A 17,979-nucleotide genomic window follows, 5' to 3' on the forward strand; every position below is an offset into this window, starting at 1 on the left:
GCACATTTGGGGGACAAGGCTGAAGCCATTCACATGCCAAGAGGTAAAGAAGGTGCAGCTTCATGATCGCGGTGGGGGTGGTAGTGGTGGTGGTGGCTGGAGGAACACATGCAAGTCAGGCAGTGAGGCCCAGGCAGGCCTTGTGGGGCCCCCAAACACCAATGGGCCAAGCCTTCAAGTTGTGGCTTTTACGCTCTATAGGGCTCTATAGGGATTAGTGCCAGAGTGCCCCTTTCAGGTTTAAGGTATAAACCTCTTCCCTGTTGTTTTGATGGTCTCCAGTCAACAAGGGGGCTTGCTGGTCAGCCCTACTAAGCGTTCGCCCTGGGCGACACTCTACAAGGTTTTACTGGGGCCCAATGAAATTGACAGATCTGCCAGGGACACACACTGAGAGTCCGGAAGCAGCGTTCGAATCGTTCTGCGCCGAACCGAGTGCCAGCATTAACCCGCTGCAGGAACCCACAAATTCAGAATCTGCGCAAAATACACATATTTGTATTTAAAATCCGCGCAAAATACCCATGTGCCTAAATACACATATTTCCCTCCAAAGTCATAATTTCCGGGGGTACAGCCCAGGAATGTACATTTGAACTGGTGCCCCAGTGATTCTCACGCATGTTGGCTAGATAAGAACGCAGCTGCAGCCCGTAGCTGCGCGGCCCGGCCTAGGTCCACCCGCCGCCCGCCCCGGAGCCTCCTAAGGCCGCAGGCTACGCGCCCCGCCCTCCGGGGACAACTAGGCCCCGGCCTTTTCCGCAGACTCCGCGCTCCGAGCCGCGGCGCCCCCTCGCGGCCGCCGGGGTCGGCAGCCTGGGGCTCCGCTGATCTAGGGCAACGACCGGGGGACGCTTCGAGCCCGCAGCGAGAGTGACCAGCATGGTCCCTGCCGGCAGCTCGGCGCCGGAGGGTTTTGACTGCAAGGCCAGCCCACGCCGAGGGTCCAAGAATCGGAATATGCCGCCCGCACTTGGCTGCTGCAGCACCGCGCTGGACGTGAGCGCTCCGCCCAACCCGACGGCGTCAGCTGGCGCGCGCGCCCGCGACCGGCGTGCGCAGGCGCCCACCGGCCGCGCAGCCGCCATTGCTCTCCTGCCACGGAGGGGAGCGCTTGTTGGCAGTCCGCGGGCCCGGACGGAAGGCTGAGGCGACGCCTCGACGACAGCGGACCGGAGCTGCAGGGGCAAGACATTCAGGGCGGGGTGCCCCATTTAGGCCTGGCTGACCGGAGTAAGAAACTACAAGCCCCGAAGTGCATTGCGCCTCAAGGTTACGGAGGCAGTGACGTAAGCTGTCTTGACCGCTACCATTTCTCTAGTAGAGGGGGGACGCGGCGGCGCGGAGTGATGACGCGCTCTGCTGGCGGCTGGAGGGTTGCGGAGGTCAGCAATTGGGTGCTGGGCTCCGGTTCTCGAAGTGCCTTTGCGAACCTGCTATTTGACCAGTTTAAACTGACGGTCTGTTTAGCCTTAGCTACAGATACCCACTGACTGTGTACCCGCCGCCTTTCAACCCCCGGGCCGGCCACTGAGCCAGCCAGATAACCATTACTATTATTTAGTTTCTATTTTGAAACAGTTTCAGGTAACTCCTGTATGCACTTTGATGGGATTCACAAGTTGTAACCTCTTTTACCCCATTTACCTTATTATTTCCTCTGTTTTTCTCTCTGCCTTTTTTCTTCCCTGGACCATGTGAGTTAGTTGCAGATATGAAATCCTGTTTCCTCTATATTTAGAGGCACATCCGTGTTTATTTTCTAAAAACAAGGACGAGCTCCTGCATTCAAAATCGGGTGACATTGGTCAAGACTTTTTCTGACCCATAGTCCATATTGAAATGTTTTTAAAGTTTTTATTAGTGTCCTAATAATGCCCTTTATGGAAATTATCCTTTTGTTTTTCTTTCTTTTTTTTTGAGGCAGAGTTTCCCTCTGTCGCCCAGGCTGAAGTGCAGTGGTGCGATCTCGGCTCACTGCAGCCTCCCCTCCCGGGTTCAAGCGATTCTGTGGCTTCAGCCTCTCAAGTAGCTGGGGTTACAACCATGCGCCACCATGCCCGGCTAATTTATTTTTAGTAGAGATGGGGTTTCACCATGTTGGCAGGCTGGTCTGGAACTCCTGACCTCAAGTGATCCGCCCACCTAGACCTCCCAAGGTGCTGGGATTACAGGCGTGAGTCACCACACCTGGCCCAAATTACCCTTTTCTTGGTCCAGGACCCGATCCAGGAGTACACGTTGCATTCAGCTGTCTGGTCTCTTCAGTCTCCTTCGGTCTGGAGCAGCTCCTCAGGTTTTCCATGACCTCATGACCTTGACGCTTTTGAAGATTCCTGTTGTTTTGTAGAACTAGGTTTAGGGTGGTCTGAGATTTTTTTTTTTTTGGTTGGTTGGTTTTTCTTTTTTTCTTTCTTTTTTTTTTTTTAGTTTATGCCTATTGTGCTTATGTATGTCTCAGATTTTTTATCACTGGACTCTGTTATGTGATGTTGTTCAGATGCTGTTATTCAAAGTGTTCAGCCTCACTGGCCTCTGGATACACTCCCAGACACTGCCAGGTCAGCCCCTTCCTGTGGTTGCCTCTCCTGCTGGGGTTCACTTTCACTTTACCAATGTGTCTGCCTTCCCTGTAGCACCCACCCTGGAGCCATGGTCCACGCCTTCCTCATTCACACCTTGAGGGCCCCGAATACTGAGGACACGGGCCTTTGCCGAGTGCTGTACTCCTGCGTCTTCGGTGCTGAGAAGTCACCTGATGACCCACGGCCGCATGGTGCCGAGAGGGACAGGCTTCTCCGGAAGGAACAGATTTTAGCTGTGGCCAGGTAACCACACAGCCCAGCCCCAGGCCTTCATTGAACACGTACCTGATTGTAATAGGTATTTTCGGGGAGTGGGGACGCAGAGAAATAGAAGGACTAAGAAGCAGAGAGGAAGTTTTAGAGTAGCATTTCCCAGAGAGTCTTCCACAGCTTTTCATAAGTGTTACGTGAAAAGGGTTAAATAAATAATAATTCTGTTATCATTATTAGTATAATTAGCATTTGTTCAGCCTGTAAGTGCTAAGCATTTATATTCTGAACATCTTATATATATTAACTCATTTAATCCTCATAATAGTCTTTTGAGGTAGGTATAGTTATTATCTCCACCTTATAGATGAGTAAACTGAGGTACAGAGTGTTTGAGGAATTTAACCTGTCCAAGGTTACGTAGCTAGAAAGTAGCAGAACTAAGATTTGAGAGTAGGCAGGCAGACAGTACAGATTAAACATGCTTTTCAGTGCAGTACTCAACAGGGCCTTTAGTGTGCCTGTAGACTTTATGAATCTCTAAAGAAGAGAGAGGATGTGGTACATGAGGACTCCAGAAAGCCAGGGATCCAGATCACAGTTTGGAATATACTGTTCCAGACTAGGGTGGCTAGCCTTGGCTCTTCCACTCTCAGACCCAGCCAGAACTGGTAGGTGCTGGAGCCTCCTGGACCTCCGCATTCTGGGTGGGGCAGCACCACTCTGGGGCAGCCTTCTGCCAACTCCTGCCTTTCCCTTGTTCTTCTTATTCTCCTTCCCCTCCCTGTAGCTCAGAAAACCAAATACATGCCTTTAAAACCAGCCTGTGCGTGGCTCAGACTGGAAGGTGATTCAGGAAAGATCAAAGGGAGCTTCTAAGAAGCCTTGTTGGTCCAATGGAAGGTCTTTCTTTCATACTTGGAGAGGGTTGCAGGATAGGGTGGAGATTGGACGGCCCATGTTGGGTGATGGCGTTTATTTTCTGCCTCATCCCTTTCCTTTTTTTGAGATGGAGTCTTGCTCTGTCACCCAGGCTGGAGTGCAGTGGCGCAATCTTGGCTCACTGCAACCTCCACTTTCTGGGTTCATGCCATTCTCCTGCCTCAGCCTCCTGAGTAGCTGGGACTACAGGCGCCCGCCACCACGCCTGGCTAATTTTTTAAAATATTTTTAGTAGAGACGGGGTTTCACTATGTTAGCCAGGATGGTCTCGATCTCCTGACCTCGTGATCCGCCCGCCTTGGCCTCCCAAAGTGCTGGGATTACAGGCTTGAGCCACCGCGCCCGGCCAAGCCGCTTCCCTTTCCTTTATGTGGAGAAGGCCTCTGTGAAGCAGGTGAGGGCAGGATCTTCTTCCTCTGGTGCCCTTTTTCAGCCCAAGGAGCTGGGTTGAAAACCTGCCCTCTTGGCCACATGGAATAAAGTGGTTCAGGACCTGGAGGCTCACACTTCCTGATTCTGTGGCCCTGGGCAGATCACTTAGTCTCTCTAGGCCTCAGTTTTCTCACCTGAGATATGGGGATGATGGTAGCTCCCAGCACCAGGGTTGATCATGAGGATGACAGAGTTGGTGTGTGAGCCCACCAGCCTGACCTGCCCACTCTCCCCAGGCAGGTAGAGTCAATGTGTCGGCTGCAGCAGCAGGCATCTGGCCGGCCCCCCATGGACCTGCAGCCGCAATCCTCAGATGAGCAAGTGCCGCTGCACGAGGCCCCACGCGGGGCTTTCCGCCTGGCAGCAGAGAACCCTTTCCAGGAGCCACGGACGGTGGTGTGGCTGGGCGTGCTCTCGTTAGGCTTTGCCCTGGTGCTGGATGCCCATGAGAACCTGCTACTGGCTGAGGGCACGCTCCGGCTGCTGACACGCCTCCTCCTTGACCACCTCCGGCTGCTGGCGCCCAGCACCAGCCTCCTGCTGCGTGCTGACCGCATTGAGGGCATCCTCACCCGCTTCCTGCCACATGGTCAGCTGCTTTTCCTCAACGACCAGTTTGTCCAAGTCCTGGAGAAGGAATTCAGTGCCGCTTGGCCCCGCTGATTCCTCGTTGGGATGGTGCTTCTGAGGGCAGGCAGAGGGTAGACGCACAGCCAGATGAAGCTTGGCATCTACCTCCTACCCAGCAGCTCTGATGTGCTGCTGTACCAGGACAAGTGGGTGACACAAGCCTGCAGAAAGGGGGCTGGGCAGAGGGTGGAGGAGGTCCTGCCTATCCTCAGGTTAGTGGAACCACAGAACTTCCTGAGCCTAGGGCTGCTGTGTTACTTAGACCACTGCAGTGCGGCAGCCACGCTTGTCCTTGAACCCACCTTCCTCCATCCCTGCCAGCCGCTAGTGCTAGGGTGAGGAGCTGCCTGGAGCTCAGCCCACTCTTCTTCCAAACCCACAGTCAAGGCCAGGCGTGGTGGCTCACGCGTGTAATCCCAGCACTTTGGGAGGCTGAGGTGGTTGGACCACCTCAGGTCGGGAGTTCAAGACCAGCCTGGCCAACATAGTGAAACCCCATCTCTACTAAAAATACAAAAATTAGCTGGGTGTATGGCGCCCGCCTGTAATCCTAGCTGCTCAGGGGGCTGAGTCATGGGAATCACTTGAACCTGGGAGGCAGAGTTTGCAGTGAGCTGAGAGTGCGCCACTTCACTCCAGCCTGGGCAACAGAGTGAGACTCCATCTCAAAAAAAAAAAAATCCCACAGTCATCGAAACACAAAAGGGGTCTCAGACTCCCCTGAGGGTGGAGGAGCTGTGCCTGCATGCTGGCAGGCCACAGCCCCTGGCTTTGTGCCCACTTAGGCAGTATTATCAACAAGGTCCTGCTCAGTGTCCAGCCCCCGCTGAGTTCAGAAATGCATCTGCCAATCAGCAGCAGGATTCTGCAGCTCCTTTTGTGCCAAGCCCATGCCCACCAGGCAGGCTCGAGATAAAGTCATCACAGCCTTCCCTCATCTGCAGGGAGAGAAGTTGCTGTCAGATGAATGTGAGCAGTCTAGCCTGGATGACATATTTTTTGTTTTGAATTAAAAGCACTGGCTGTGTGATTTTACCCTCTTTCTGTGAGTTTGATGCGTGCATCCTGCTCCTATGAGTGAGTGCCTCTCTGGATGGCCCCAAAGCTGGGTGTCTGAGCTTTCGTGGTCAAGGATCCCCCTAGGAGGCTTCTTGGGATGCCTCCATCTCTCATCCCCACCTCACCTCTGTCTCCTTAGAGGCCTCCTTTGGATGGTGGCACACATTTCTCCACCAAAGTATATATCAGGTGGCAGGTGGCTGTGGCAGAGCCGTCTGAGAAGCAGTGCTTAGGCTGAGAATTGGTGCGAGTGGTTTATGTGGGGTGGGCGGTGATCCCGGGAAGCAGGAAGGGGACACAGTCCTCGTGAATGCTTGTCAAGCCTATTAGGACTGTGGTAGGGAGCTGAGTGCCTCTAGGGGGCTGCACACAGCAGTTGCCTCTGAATTACCTCACCTGAGAGGTGGCGGCTGTGGGTGTTTGCCTACTGCCTTTAGTCAGTGGTTACAGGTTGATCCCAGGGTGCATACATTCCCTGGCTCTTTCTGCCCCTGAGAAAAAGCCTTCAGGCAATGTGGAGCTGGGCCTGCCTGCACCATGTTGAGTCCCAAAGGGATATGGGTGGGGTACCAAAAGTCGGTGGTTAGGAGGTCTTCAATCAGCAGCTTCTAGTGAAGGTTTAAACTTACTCAGTTGGGGGAAAAAAAAAAAACCACTTCAGTTTACATTGATTTTCATGATCTTCCTGTTACCAAGGAAGGTGAGGCTTTCTTGGCAGAACGAGCCTCCTAGGTGCTCAGCTCTCATGCTTGCCATCCATCAGTTGCCCTTTAGCATCCAGGATGGACCCAACTACACCCACTTTGGAGGCAGCACTGATGATTAGCCCTTCCAAGTCCATGGCCAAGGCCACCAGCCATGCCAGGCCTTCTACCACCACTGTCAACATAATTGGGATGAGGCCACCTTTTCCATTTTATGGTGCCACAAACCACCTTGACCGTGAAGACCTAAAGGGATGTTACTGTGTGTGTGGCCAAGTCCCACCAGTGGAAATGTCCCACAGGCCTCTAGTAGGGACACCCCTTCCCTATACATTCTGTTCTCCTGGCCCACCCCTCACCCCAGGCTGGCGGTCCTAGTGGATTGGCTATGTTCTCAGGGAACAGGCCATTTTGTCCTCTATGGAAAGGCTCAAGCTTACTGATCTGAATTCTTTCTGCCTTTTTTTCAAACGGAACTTAAGGAAGAGGTTGAGACTCTGCTCCCCTGGGAGCTGTGGGAAGTTGAGGTTAGGCGTGGCTGGTGGCCTGGTTCTCATGATGTGGGGCAAACTGATGGACAAGAGAGTAGTAGAGACTGAGACCACACCCTGGGGCTGCTGAGCTCCAGTTCCTGTCCAGCTGGACCAGGGTTTTCTTAACCAGATGAGCTTTCCCAGCACCCTTCCCACACTTCACACTTCTGCCCCAGCCCCTTGGGCTGGGTTTCCACCACAATTTATGCTCACCGTATATTTATCGAGCCTCCCTTGGGCCTGATGCTCTGCTGGGTGCAATGCAGGATACAGAATGACCCCAAAGTTCCAGGAGAGACAGAGCTAAGGCCAGGTGACTGCAGATGACTGCAAAGCAGCAATGGTTTGAGCATCCCTGAATTGCTGCTCACAAGTGCTTTAAACACCCAAAGGAAGAAGGGGCACTTCAGTGACGAAGGCCAAGTGAAGGAGCCAGGATTTAGAACTAAAAGTGAGATGGCTATGGAAGCAAACTTGCCTCCCTCTCCAAGCCTCCTCCCTTTCTTCTCCCTTCCCCAGGAACCCTGGCCAAACCACATATCCCTCAGCTTCTTGAGAGAACTAGAGACTTTGAGCAGCTAGTAGTGTTACCAGTGTACCTCCACAAACACTCCTGGGACAACAGATGATGACAGGAGGGCAGTAGAGCCCAGAGAAGAGAGCTTACCTGGAGGGAGGAAGAAGTCACAGGTTTTGTTTTGTTTTGTTTTGTTTTAGGCGGAGTTTCTCTTTGTTGCCCAGGCTGGAGTGCAGTGGCGCAATCTCGGCTCATTGCAAGCTCCGCCTCCCAGATTCACGCCATTCTGCCTCAGCCTCCCAAGTAGCTGGGACTACAGGTGCCTGCCACTGCGCCCGGTTAAGTTTTTCTATTTTTAGTAGAGACGGGGTTTCACCGTGTTAGCCAGGATGCTCTACATCTCCTGACCTTGTGATCCGCCTGCCGTAGCCTCTCAAAGTACCGGGATTATAGGCGTGAGCCACCACGACCGACTGGCATGAAGTCACAGGTTTTAAGGCAGGAACTGGCCTGCATGTATGTGGGTCACTGATTGGGAGGGTGGTGAGCCCTGGGATGGGATTGGATCATCGTGTCTCCTTTAGGGCAGGGTGTTTTTTTTCTAGCCCTGTGGTGCTGCGCACTGTCCAGCATCCCCCCAGGGCTCAATGTTTTCTTTTCTTTTTCTTTTTTTTTTTTTTTTGAGACGGAGTCTCACTCTGTTGCTCAGGCTGGAGTGCACTGGTGCAATCTTGGCTTACTGCAACCTCCGCCTCGTGGGTTCAAGCAATTCTCCCACCTCAGCCTCCCAAGTAGCTGGGATTACAAGCATGTGCCACCATGCCTGGCTAATTTTTGTATCTTTAGTAGAGACAGGGTTTCACCGTGTTGGCCAGGCTGGTCTCGAACTCCTTACCTCAGGTGATCCACCCATATTGGCCTCCCAAAGTGCTGAGATTACAGGTGTGAGCCACCATGCCTGGCCTCAATCTTTTCTTTTAAACAATTATTCCTATGTTTTATTGTAATGCAGTTAACCATGTTTGTCAGATTCAATACTCTGTGACCTGTTAACCAAGTCTCTGTATGTTTATTACTGCAACTGAGGTGGCCGTGACTGTTTTCTTAAATATACTTTATTTGTTTAGTGCAATTTTAGGTTCACAGTAAAACTGAGCAGAGGGTACAGAGAGTTCTCATTTACTCCCTGTCCCCACACATGCACAGCCTCCCTTATCACCAACACTGGGCACCAGAGTGGTCATTTGTTACAACTGATGGACCTTCATTGACACGTCCCTATCACCAGAGTCCATAGTTTACATTAGGGTTCACTCTTGGGGTGGTACATTCTATGGGTTTGGATGTATTTTCAGTGACATGCATCTACCCTTATAGTATCATATAGAAGAGTTTCACTGCCCTAACAGTCCTCTGCTGCACCTATTCATCCTTCCCTCCCCTCAACCCCTAGCAACCATTGATCCTTTTACTGCTTCCATAGTTTTGCCTTTTCCAGAATGTTGTGTAGTTGGATTCATACTGTATATGTAGCCTTTTCAGATTGACTTCCTTCACTTAGTAATGTACATTTAAGATTCCTCCAAGTCTTTTCATGGCAGAATCATGAGCTTGACAGCTCATTTTGGAAGTACTGCTGAATAGTATTCCATTATGTGGATGTACATTATCTGTTCACCTACTGAAGGACATCTTGGTTGCTTCCAAGTTTTGGCAATTATGAATACAGCTGCTACAAACATTTGTGTACAGGTTTTTGTGTGAACATAAGTTTTCAACTCCTTTGGGAATATAAATACTCATAAATACCAAGGAATATGAGTCCTGGATCCTGTGGTAAGAGTATGTTTCATTTGGTAAGAAACTGCCAAACTGTCTTCAAAAGTGGCTGTACCATTTTGCATTCCTATTGGCAGTTAGTGAGGGTTTCTGTTGCTCCACATCCTCTGAAACATTTGGTTTTGTCACTGTTTTGGTTTTGGCCCATTCTTTTTTTTTTTTTTTCCTGAGACAGAGTGTCCTTTGTCATCCAGACTGGAGTGCAGTGGCACTATCTCGCCTCACTGCAACCTTGACTGCCCAGGTTCAAGCAATTCTCCTGCCTCAGCTTCCCGAGTAGCTGGGATTATAGGCGTGTGCCACCACGCCTGGCTGATTTTTTTTTTTTTTTTTTTTCTGAGACAGAGTCTCGCTCTGTTATCCAGGCTGGAGTGCAGTGGCACAATCTCCACTCACTGCAACCTCCGCCTCCCGGGTTCAAACCATTCTTCTGCCTCAGCCTCCTGAATAGCTGGGACTACAGGCACACGCCACCACGCCCGGCTGATTTTTGTATTTTTAGAAGAGACAGGGTTTCACCATATTGGCCAGGCTGGTCTCAAACTCCTGACCTGAAGTGATCTGCCTGCTTCAGCCTCCCAAAGTGCTGGGATTACAGGCGTGAACCTCTGCACCCGGCTGGCTTTTGGCCATTCTAATAGGTATGTAGTGAAATCTTGTTTTAATTTGCAGTTCCCTAATAACATGATGTAGAGTATCTTTCCTATGCTTACTTGCCATCTGTAAATCTTTAGTGAGGTGTCTGTTTAAGTCTTTTGCCCATTTTAAAACAGGCAACTTGTTTGGGTGATTTCTTTTTGTTGAGTTTTAAGAGTTCTTTGTGTATTTTGGATAACAGCTCTTTATCAGATGTACCTTTTGCAAATATTTTCTCCCAGTCTGTGGCTTGTCTTCTCATTCTCTTGACAGTGTCTTTCACAAAGCAGAGCTTTTTAATTTTAATGAAGCCCAGTTTCATATAATTTAATGAAGTGGGCCGGGCGAGGTGGCTCATGAGGCCTGTAATCCCAGCACTTTGGGAGGCCAAGGCAGGAGGATTGCTTGAGCCCAGGAGTTCAAAACCAGCCTGTACAACATAGAGACTTCATCTCTACAAAAAAATACAAAAATTGGCTGAGTGTGGTGCACACCTGTGGTCCCAGCTACTTGGGAGGCTGAGGTCGAAGGACTGCTTAAGCCCAGGAGGTCAAGGCTGCACTGACCTGTGACTGTGCCACTGTACTCCAGCCTGGGTGACAGAGCAAGACCTTGTTTCCAAAAAAAAAAAAAAGAAAAAAAAATTAAGTTTGTCAATTTTTTTTTTTTTTTTGAGACGGAGTTTCTCTCTTGTTGCCCAGGTTGGAGTGCAATGGTGCAATCTCGGCTCACCACAACCTCGCCTCCCGGGTTCAAGCAATTCCCCTGCCTCAGCCTCCTGAGTAGCTGGGATTACAGGCATGTGCCACCACCCTTGGCTAATTTTGTATTTTTCGTAGAGACGGGGTTTCTCCATGTTGGTTAGGCTGGTCTCGAACTCTCAACCTCAGGTGATCCACCCGCCTCGGCCTCCCAAAGTGCTGGGATTACAGGCGTGAGCCACCATGCCCAGCTGTTTGTCAATTTTTTAAATGGATCCTGCCTTTACTGTTGTATTTAAAAAGTCATCACCAATCCAATATCATCTAGATTTTCTCCTATGTTATCTACTAGAAGTTTTACAGTTTTGTGTTTTACATTTAGGTCTATGATCCATTTTGAGTTCATTTTTGTGAAGGGTGTAAGGTCTATGTGTAGATTCATGTTTTTGCATGTGGATGTTCAGTTGTTCCAACAAAATCTCTTGAAAAGAGTCTTTCTATCTTTGTTCCACTGTATTGCTTTTACTCCTTTGTCAGAGACCAGTTGACTGTATTAATGTGGGTCTCTCCTGGGTTCTTTATTCTGTTCCATTTATTCTGTTCCATTAATCTGTTTGTCTATTCTTTTGCCAATACTACACTATTTTTTTTTTTTTTTTTTGAGATGGAGTCTCACTCTTACCCAGCCTGGAGTGCAATGGTGCAATCTCGGCTCACTGCAACCTCCACCTTCCAGGTTCAAGCCACCCTCCCGCCTTAGCCTCCCTAGTAGCTGGGACTATAGGCATGCACCACCATGCCTGGCTAATTTTTCTATTTTTGTTAGAGATGGGATTTCACCTTGTTAGCCAGGCTGGTCTCAAACTCCTGACCTCTGGTAATCTTCCCGCCTCAGCCTCACAAAATGCTGGGATTATAGGCATGAGCCACTGTGCCTGGCCACCACACTATCTTTTTTCAAGGTTTTTTTTTTTTTTTTTTTTGAGACAGAGTCTCACTCTGTCGCCCAGGCTGGAGTGCAGTGGCGCAATCTCGGCTCACTGCAAGCTCCGCCTCCCAGCTTTACGCCGTTCTCCCGCCTCAGGCTCCTGAGTAGCTGGGACTACAGGCGCCCGCCACCACACCTGGCTAATTTTGTTTTTGTATTTTTAGCAGAGACGGGGTTTCACCGTATTAGCCAGGATGGTCTTGATCTCCTGACCTTGTGATCTGCCCGTCTCGGCCTCCCAAAGTGCTGGGATTACAGGCGTGAGCCACTGCACCTGGCCCACTATCTTGATTACTGTAACTTTATAGTAAGTCTTGAAGTCAGGCAGTGTCAGTCTTCAACTTTTTTCTTCATATATATATCTATATATATATATGTGTGTGTGTGGTGTGTGTGTGTGTATATATATATATATATTTTTTGTTGTTGTTGTTGTTTTTTTTTTTTGGAGACAAGGTCTTTACTCTGTCACCCAGGCTACAGTACAGTAGTGTGATCACGGCTCACTGCAGCCTGGACCTCCCTGGCTAAGTGATCTTCCCACCACAGGCATGCACCACCACACCCAGCTAAATTTTAAATATTTAGTAGAGACATGGTCTTGCTATGTTGTCCAGGCTGGCCTTCAACTCCTGAGCTCAAGCAATCCTCCCACCTTGGCCTACCAAAGTGGGTAATGTGGTTTTAATATCAGATTGCACTTGGCTGGGCACAGTGGCTCATGCCTATAATCCCAGCACTTTGGGAGGCCAAGGTGGGTAGATCATCTGAGGTCAGGAATCTGAGACCAGCCTGGCCAACATGGCAGAAACCGTGTCTCTACTAAAAATACAAAAATTAGCCAGGAGTGGTGGTACATGCCTATAATCCCAGCTACTTGGGAGGCTGAGGCAGGAGAATCATTTGAACCTGGGAGGTGGAGGTTGCAGTGAGCTGAGATGGTGCCACTGCATTTCAGCCTGGGTGACAGAGTGAAACTCTGTCTCAAAAAAAAAAAAAAAAAAAAAAAGCTGGCGTAGTGGCTTACTCCTGTAATCCCAGCACTTTGAGAGGCTGAGGTGGGCGGATCACAAGGTCAGGAGATCGAGACCATCCTGACTAACACAGTGAAACCCCGTGTCTACTAAAAATACAAAAAAATTAGCTGGGTGTGGTGGTGAGCGCCTGTAGTCCCAGCTACTCAGGAGGCTGAGGCAGGAGAATGGCATGAACCCGGGAGGCGGAGGTTGCAGTGAGCCGAGATCGCGCCACTGTACTCCAGCCTGGGCAACAGAGTGAAACTCCGTCTCAAAAACAAAAACAAAAACATTGCACTTGCTGATTACTTGTATAAGTGAAAGCAATTGACTTTTTTTTTCTTTTTTGAGACAGAGTCTCACTCTGTTGCCCAAGCTGGAGTGCAGTGGCGCAGTCTTGGCTCACGGCAGCCTCTGCCTTCTGGGCTCAAGTGATCCCCCCACCTCAGCCTCCCAAGTAGCTGAGATTACAGATGTGCACCACTATGCCCAGCTAAATTTTTGTGTTTTTAGTAGAGACGAGGTTTCACTATGTTGGCCAGTCTGGTCTCAAAATCCTGATCTCAAGTGATCCGCCCACCTTGGCCTCCCAAAGTGCTGGGATTACAGGCGTGAGCCATCGTGCCTGGGCACCATTTTTTTCCTTTTTTTTGAGACGGAGTCTCACTCTGTTGCCCAGGCTGGAGTGCAGTGGCACCATCTCAGCTCACTGCAACCTCCACCTCCCGGGTTCAAGCGATTCTCCTGCCTCAGCCTCCCGAGTAGCCGGTACTACAGGTGCGCACCACCATGCCCAGCTAATTTTTGTATTTTTGGTAGAGACGGGGTTTCACCATGTTGGCCAGGATGGTCTCAATCTCTTGACCTAGTGATCCACCGACCTCAGCCTCCCAAAGTGCTGGGATTACAGGTGTGAGCCACCACACCCGGCTGAGTTTTTCTTTTTTTAATAGAGATACGGTCTTCCTATAGGGATGTTGCCAAGGCTGATCTCAAACTCCTGGACTCAATAGATCCACCTGCCTTGACCTCTCAAAGTGCAGGAATTACAGGCATGAGCCACTTCGTCCAGCCTAGCAATTGACTTTTGTATATTAATGTTGTATCTTGCAACCTTGCTGTAATGCTTATTCGTTCCAAGAGTTTTTGTTCGTTTGTTTTTGTTGATTCTTTCAGATTTTCTACATTAGCTAGGACTTTTGGTACAACATTGAAAATGAGTTGTTAGGACGTTATTGCCTTGTTCCTGACCTTAGTGGGAAAGCTTCCAGTTTCTCACCATTAAGTATGATTTTTGTAAATGTTCTTTATCAACTTGTGAAGTTCTCTTATTTCCTAGTTTGTTGAGAGTTTTTATTGCAAATGGTGGTTGGACTTTGCCACATGCTTTTTCTGCATGTATTGGTATGATAATGCAATTTTACATCGTTAGCCTGTCAATGTAATTAATTATCTTAATTGATTTTCAAATGTTGAACTAGCCTCACATACCTGGAATAAATCCCGCTTGGTCATTTTGAGTAATTATTTTTACACATTACTGGATTTGATTTGCTACTATTTTGTTGAGGAGTTTTGCATCTATGTTCACAAGAGATACTGGTCTGTAGTTTCCTTCCTTCCTTCCTTCCTTCGTTCCTTCCTTCCTTCCCTCCTTCCCTCCTTCCCTCCCTCTGTCAGGAGTCCGAGACAAGGCTGGCCAACATGGCAGAAACCACGTCTCTACTAAAAATACAAAAATAAGCCAGGAATGGTGGTACACGCCTGTAATCCCAGCTACTTAGGCGCAGTCTTGGCCCACTGCAATCTCCACATCCGAGGTTCAAGCGATTCTGCTGCCTCAGCCTCCTGAGTAGCTGGGATTACAGGTGCACGCCACCATGCCTGGCTAATTTTTGTATTTTTAGTAGAGACGGGGTTTCACCATGTTAGCCAGGCTGGTCTCGAACTCCTGACCTCAAGTGATCCACCCACCTCAGCCTCCCAAAGTGCTGGGATTACAAGCGTGAGCCACCACACACCTGGCCATCACTTGCTTTTTTCACTCACCAGTGTATCCTGGATATTTTTGTCATGGCACTACAGAGACAGCATCTGTATTCTTTTAAATTCTTATCCATCACGTGGCTAGATTATAGTTAATTTAGCAAACCTAAAAGTTATTGTGAGCTACAATATTTCACATTTACAAAAAGGTGCTTAGAATTATATAATGAGCATCCAAGTACCTGTCATTTCATTTAAGAAATAAAAACCAGCTGGATGTGGTGGCTCACGCCTGTAATCCCAGCACTTTGGGAGGCCGAGGTGGGCAGATCACCTGAGGTCGGGAGTTTGAGACCAGCCTGACCAACATGGAGAAACCCTGTCTCTACTAAAAATACAAAATTAGCTGGATGTGGTGGTGCATGCCTGTAATCCCAGCTACTTGGGAGGCTGAGGCAGGAGAATCACTTGAACCCGGGAGGCAGAGGTTGTGGTGAGCTTAGATCACGCCATTGCACTCAGCCTGGGCAACAAGAGTGAAACTACGTCTCCAAAAACAGAAACAAAAAAGAAATAAAACCCAGCATTACCTCATTATTTTAGGCTTTTATTTTCATGAACTGTTTCCTTCTGTTTTCATTTAGTATATCCATACCTCTTTAGGGGTGCTTAAGTCATTTGTTTGCAGTCTTAGAAAATGACATTAGTCTTTTAAGTTATGAATTTTCCTATGACATAGCTTTAGTTGTATCCCATATGTTCTGATGTGGTGTTTTCACTGTTGACATTTTCTAGAAATCTGTAGTTTCTCTTTTTTCCTTCTTAATTCCCTATTTTTACATGACTTCATGAGAACAATATTTTTGAGTTCTTGTATGTTAAAAAATTATTTTTGGCTGGGCACGGTGGCTCATGCCTGTAATCCCGGCACTTTGGGAGGCCGAAGAGGGTGGATCACCTGAGGTCAGGAGTTTGAGACCAGCCTGGCTAACATGGTGAAACCCTGTTTCTGCTAAAAATACAAAAAATTAGCTGGGCGTGGTGGCACATACCTGTAATCTCAGCTATTTGGGAGGCTGAGGCAGGAGAATCACTTGAACCCAGGAGATGGAAGTTGCAGTGAGCCGAGATTGCGCAATTGCACTCCAGCCTGGGTAACAAGAGCGAAACTCTGGCCAAAAAAAATATATATATATTTTTAGAGCCTTTATACTTGATCTTTCTGCCTGAGTGCCCCAAAGATTCTTTGTCTTTACATTTCACTAACATTATTAGAATGTATCTCATAGTGCAAACATAGTGTGTTTGTTCTTTTTTTTTTTTTGGACGGAGTTTTGCTCTTGTTGCCCAGGCCGAAGTGTGCATGGCTCAATCTTGGCTCACCGCAACCTCCACCTCCCAGGTTCAAGCAATTCTCCTGCCTCAGCCTCCCGAGTAGCTGAGATTACAGGCACGCGCCACCATGCCCGTTTAATTTTGTATTTTTAGTAGAGATGGGGTTTCTCCACGTTGGTCAGGCTGGTCTCAGACTCCCGACCTCAGGTGATCCGCCTGCCTTGGCCTCCCAAAGTGCTGGGATTACAGGCGTGAGCCAACGCGCCCGGCCCATACTGTGTTTTTTCAAAAGTAGATTGAAGTCCTTTTTTGCTTCAGAAATATTTTCCAGAATTATATCTTATTTTTATTTGTTTTTGAGACGGAGTCTTGCTCTGTCGCCAGGCTGGAGTGCAGTGGCGCAATCTCAGCTCACTGCAGCCTATGCCTTCGGAGTTCAAGCGATTCTCCTGCCTCAGCCTCCTGAGTAGCTGGGACTACAGACACACACCACCATGCCCAGCTAATTTTTGTATTTTTGGTAGAGACGGGGTTTCACCATGTTGGCCAGGATGATCTCGATCTCTTGACCTCTTGATTTGCCCACCTCAGCCTCCCAGTGTGTATCTTTAAATAGGTATTGTATTTCATTGTTTCTGTCTCATCTAGGAATTCCAATTATGCACTAGTTGGCTCTTCTTTGCCTATCAATTGTAGCTATATTGTCCCCACCCCCTTAATCCTTTTAATTTGGCACATCTCAGAAAGCGCTAGAAAAGAAAAACTGCTTCCTGAAGATGTATCTCTTACTTGCAGTAAAGTAGGGACTGCCATGTAGCTCTGTAGGGAAGACCCACTTTAGTTTAACTAAGGAGAGAGGCTGCAAGCTGTGAAATTCAGGAGGTTCACTTGTGTGACTCACGTCTCTGCCTTCTGGTCAGTTCCAGGTCCTCCAGCATTATGGAATTGCTCCATCCCTTAGTGTGCAAATGGAAGTTCCTGAGTCCTCATCCTACCTGTAATGGGATGCCTAGTACTCCAGCATTTCTGGGCTTCTTATGGGGACATATGTCTCCTAGGCACTATGTACATTAGCTTTCTGCTTCTATGGCATTGTCAGTCTCACTTGGGGTCAGGACATACGGCTCTTCTCCCTGCCCTGCTGTCTGTCTAAACGAAGATCTTTTCCTCGATGTCCCTAAAGAAACAGACATTTGGGTATAGCCAATTGTTAGAAAAATTTAGGGGGATAGAGGAGAGTCATCTTACAGAATGACAGAGCAAAAAAACTTACAATTGATTGTTACATGCTACCCTTCCCCTGAGTCTCTTGCCCATTCCACCCAGTGGGGTTTCCCCACTCCTAGTCTCCTCCTGGGGCCTCAGCTTCTCATCAGCTTTCATGCTACTCCTTATTTTTAAACTGTTTTCAGGCTGGGTACAGTGGCACATGCCTATAATCCCAGCACTTTGAGAGGCCGAGGCAAAAGGATCGCTTGAAGCCAGGAGTTTGAGAGCAGCCTGGGCAACAAAGCGAGATCCTATCTTAATAAAATTATACTTTTAAAAGCTGTTTTTTTTTCTTTTTTTGAGATGAGGTCTCACTCTGTTGCCCAGGCTGGGGTGCAATGGCATGATCTCGCCTCACTGCAACCTCTGCCTCCCAGGCTCAGGCAATTTTCCCACCTCGGCCCCTCAGGCTTCCGAGTAGCTGGGACCACCGGCATGTGCCACCAAGCCTGGCTAATTTTCTTTTCTTTTTCTTTCTTTTTTCTTTTTTTGTGAGACGGAGTTTCGCTTTTGTTGCCCAGGCTGGAGTGCAATGGCGCTATCTCGGCTCACCACAATCTCCGCCTCTCGGGTTCAAGCGATTCTTCTGCCTCAGCC

The 17,979-nt window shown here is 48.8% G+C and overlaps 1 protein-coding gene across 2 annotated transcripts; it reads left to right on the forward strand.

Moving 5' to 3' along the window:
• Nucleotides 1–768: 768 nt before the first annotated feature.
• AP5S1 (adaptor related protein complex 5 subunit sigma 1) lies at nucleotides 769–5,839 on the forward strand. Of its 2 annotated transcripts, none has more exons than XM_004061744.4 (3): nucleotides 769–1,289; nucleotides 2,637–2,828; nucleotides 4,406–5,839. In XM_004061744.4, the coding sequence occupies exons 2-3, from the start codon at nucleotides 2,653–2,655 to the stop codon at nucleotides 4,830–4,832; spliced, it is 603 nt and encodes a 200-aa protein (XP_004061792.1). In that variant the 5' UTR covers nucleotides 769–1,289; nucleotides 2,637–2,652; the 3' UTR covers nucleotides 4,833–5,839. The 2 variants fall into 2 exon arrangements, with proteins under 2 accessions (XP_004061792.1, XP_004061793.1); XM_004061745.4 differs by having other exon boundaries at nucleotides 1,057–1,233.
• Nucleotides 5,840–17,979: the final 12,140 nt, after the last annotated feature.

The sequence above is a fragment of the Gorilla gorilla genome, chromosome 21, assembly GCF_029281585.2.
Source record: "Gorilla gorilla gorilla isolate KB3781 chromosome 21, NHGRI_mGorGor1-v2.1_pri, whole genome shotgun sequence".
In the NCBI taxonomy this organism is placed as follows: Eukaryota; Metazoa; Chordata; class Mammalia; order Primates; family Hominidae; genus Gorilla; species Gorilla gorilla.

Bases quoted from the DNA above. Each gene is read 5' to 3' on its own strand.
- AP5S1 (XM_004061744.4), top strand. From the start codon at position 2,653: ATGGTCCACGCCTTCCTCATTCACACCTTGAGGGCCCCGAATACTGAG. The intron at 2,829-4,405 runs GTAACCACACAG...CACTCTCCCCAG, and splicing joins CAGATTTTAGCTGTGGCCAG to GCAGGTAGAGTCAATGTGTC.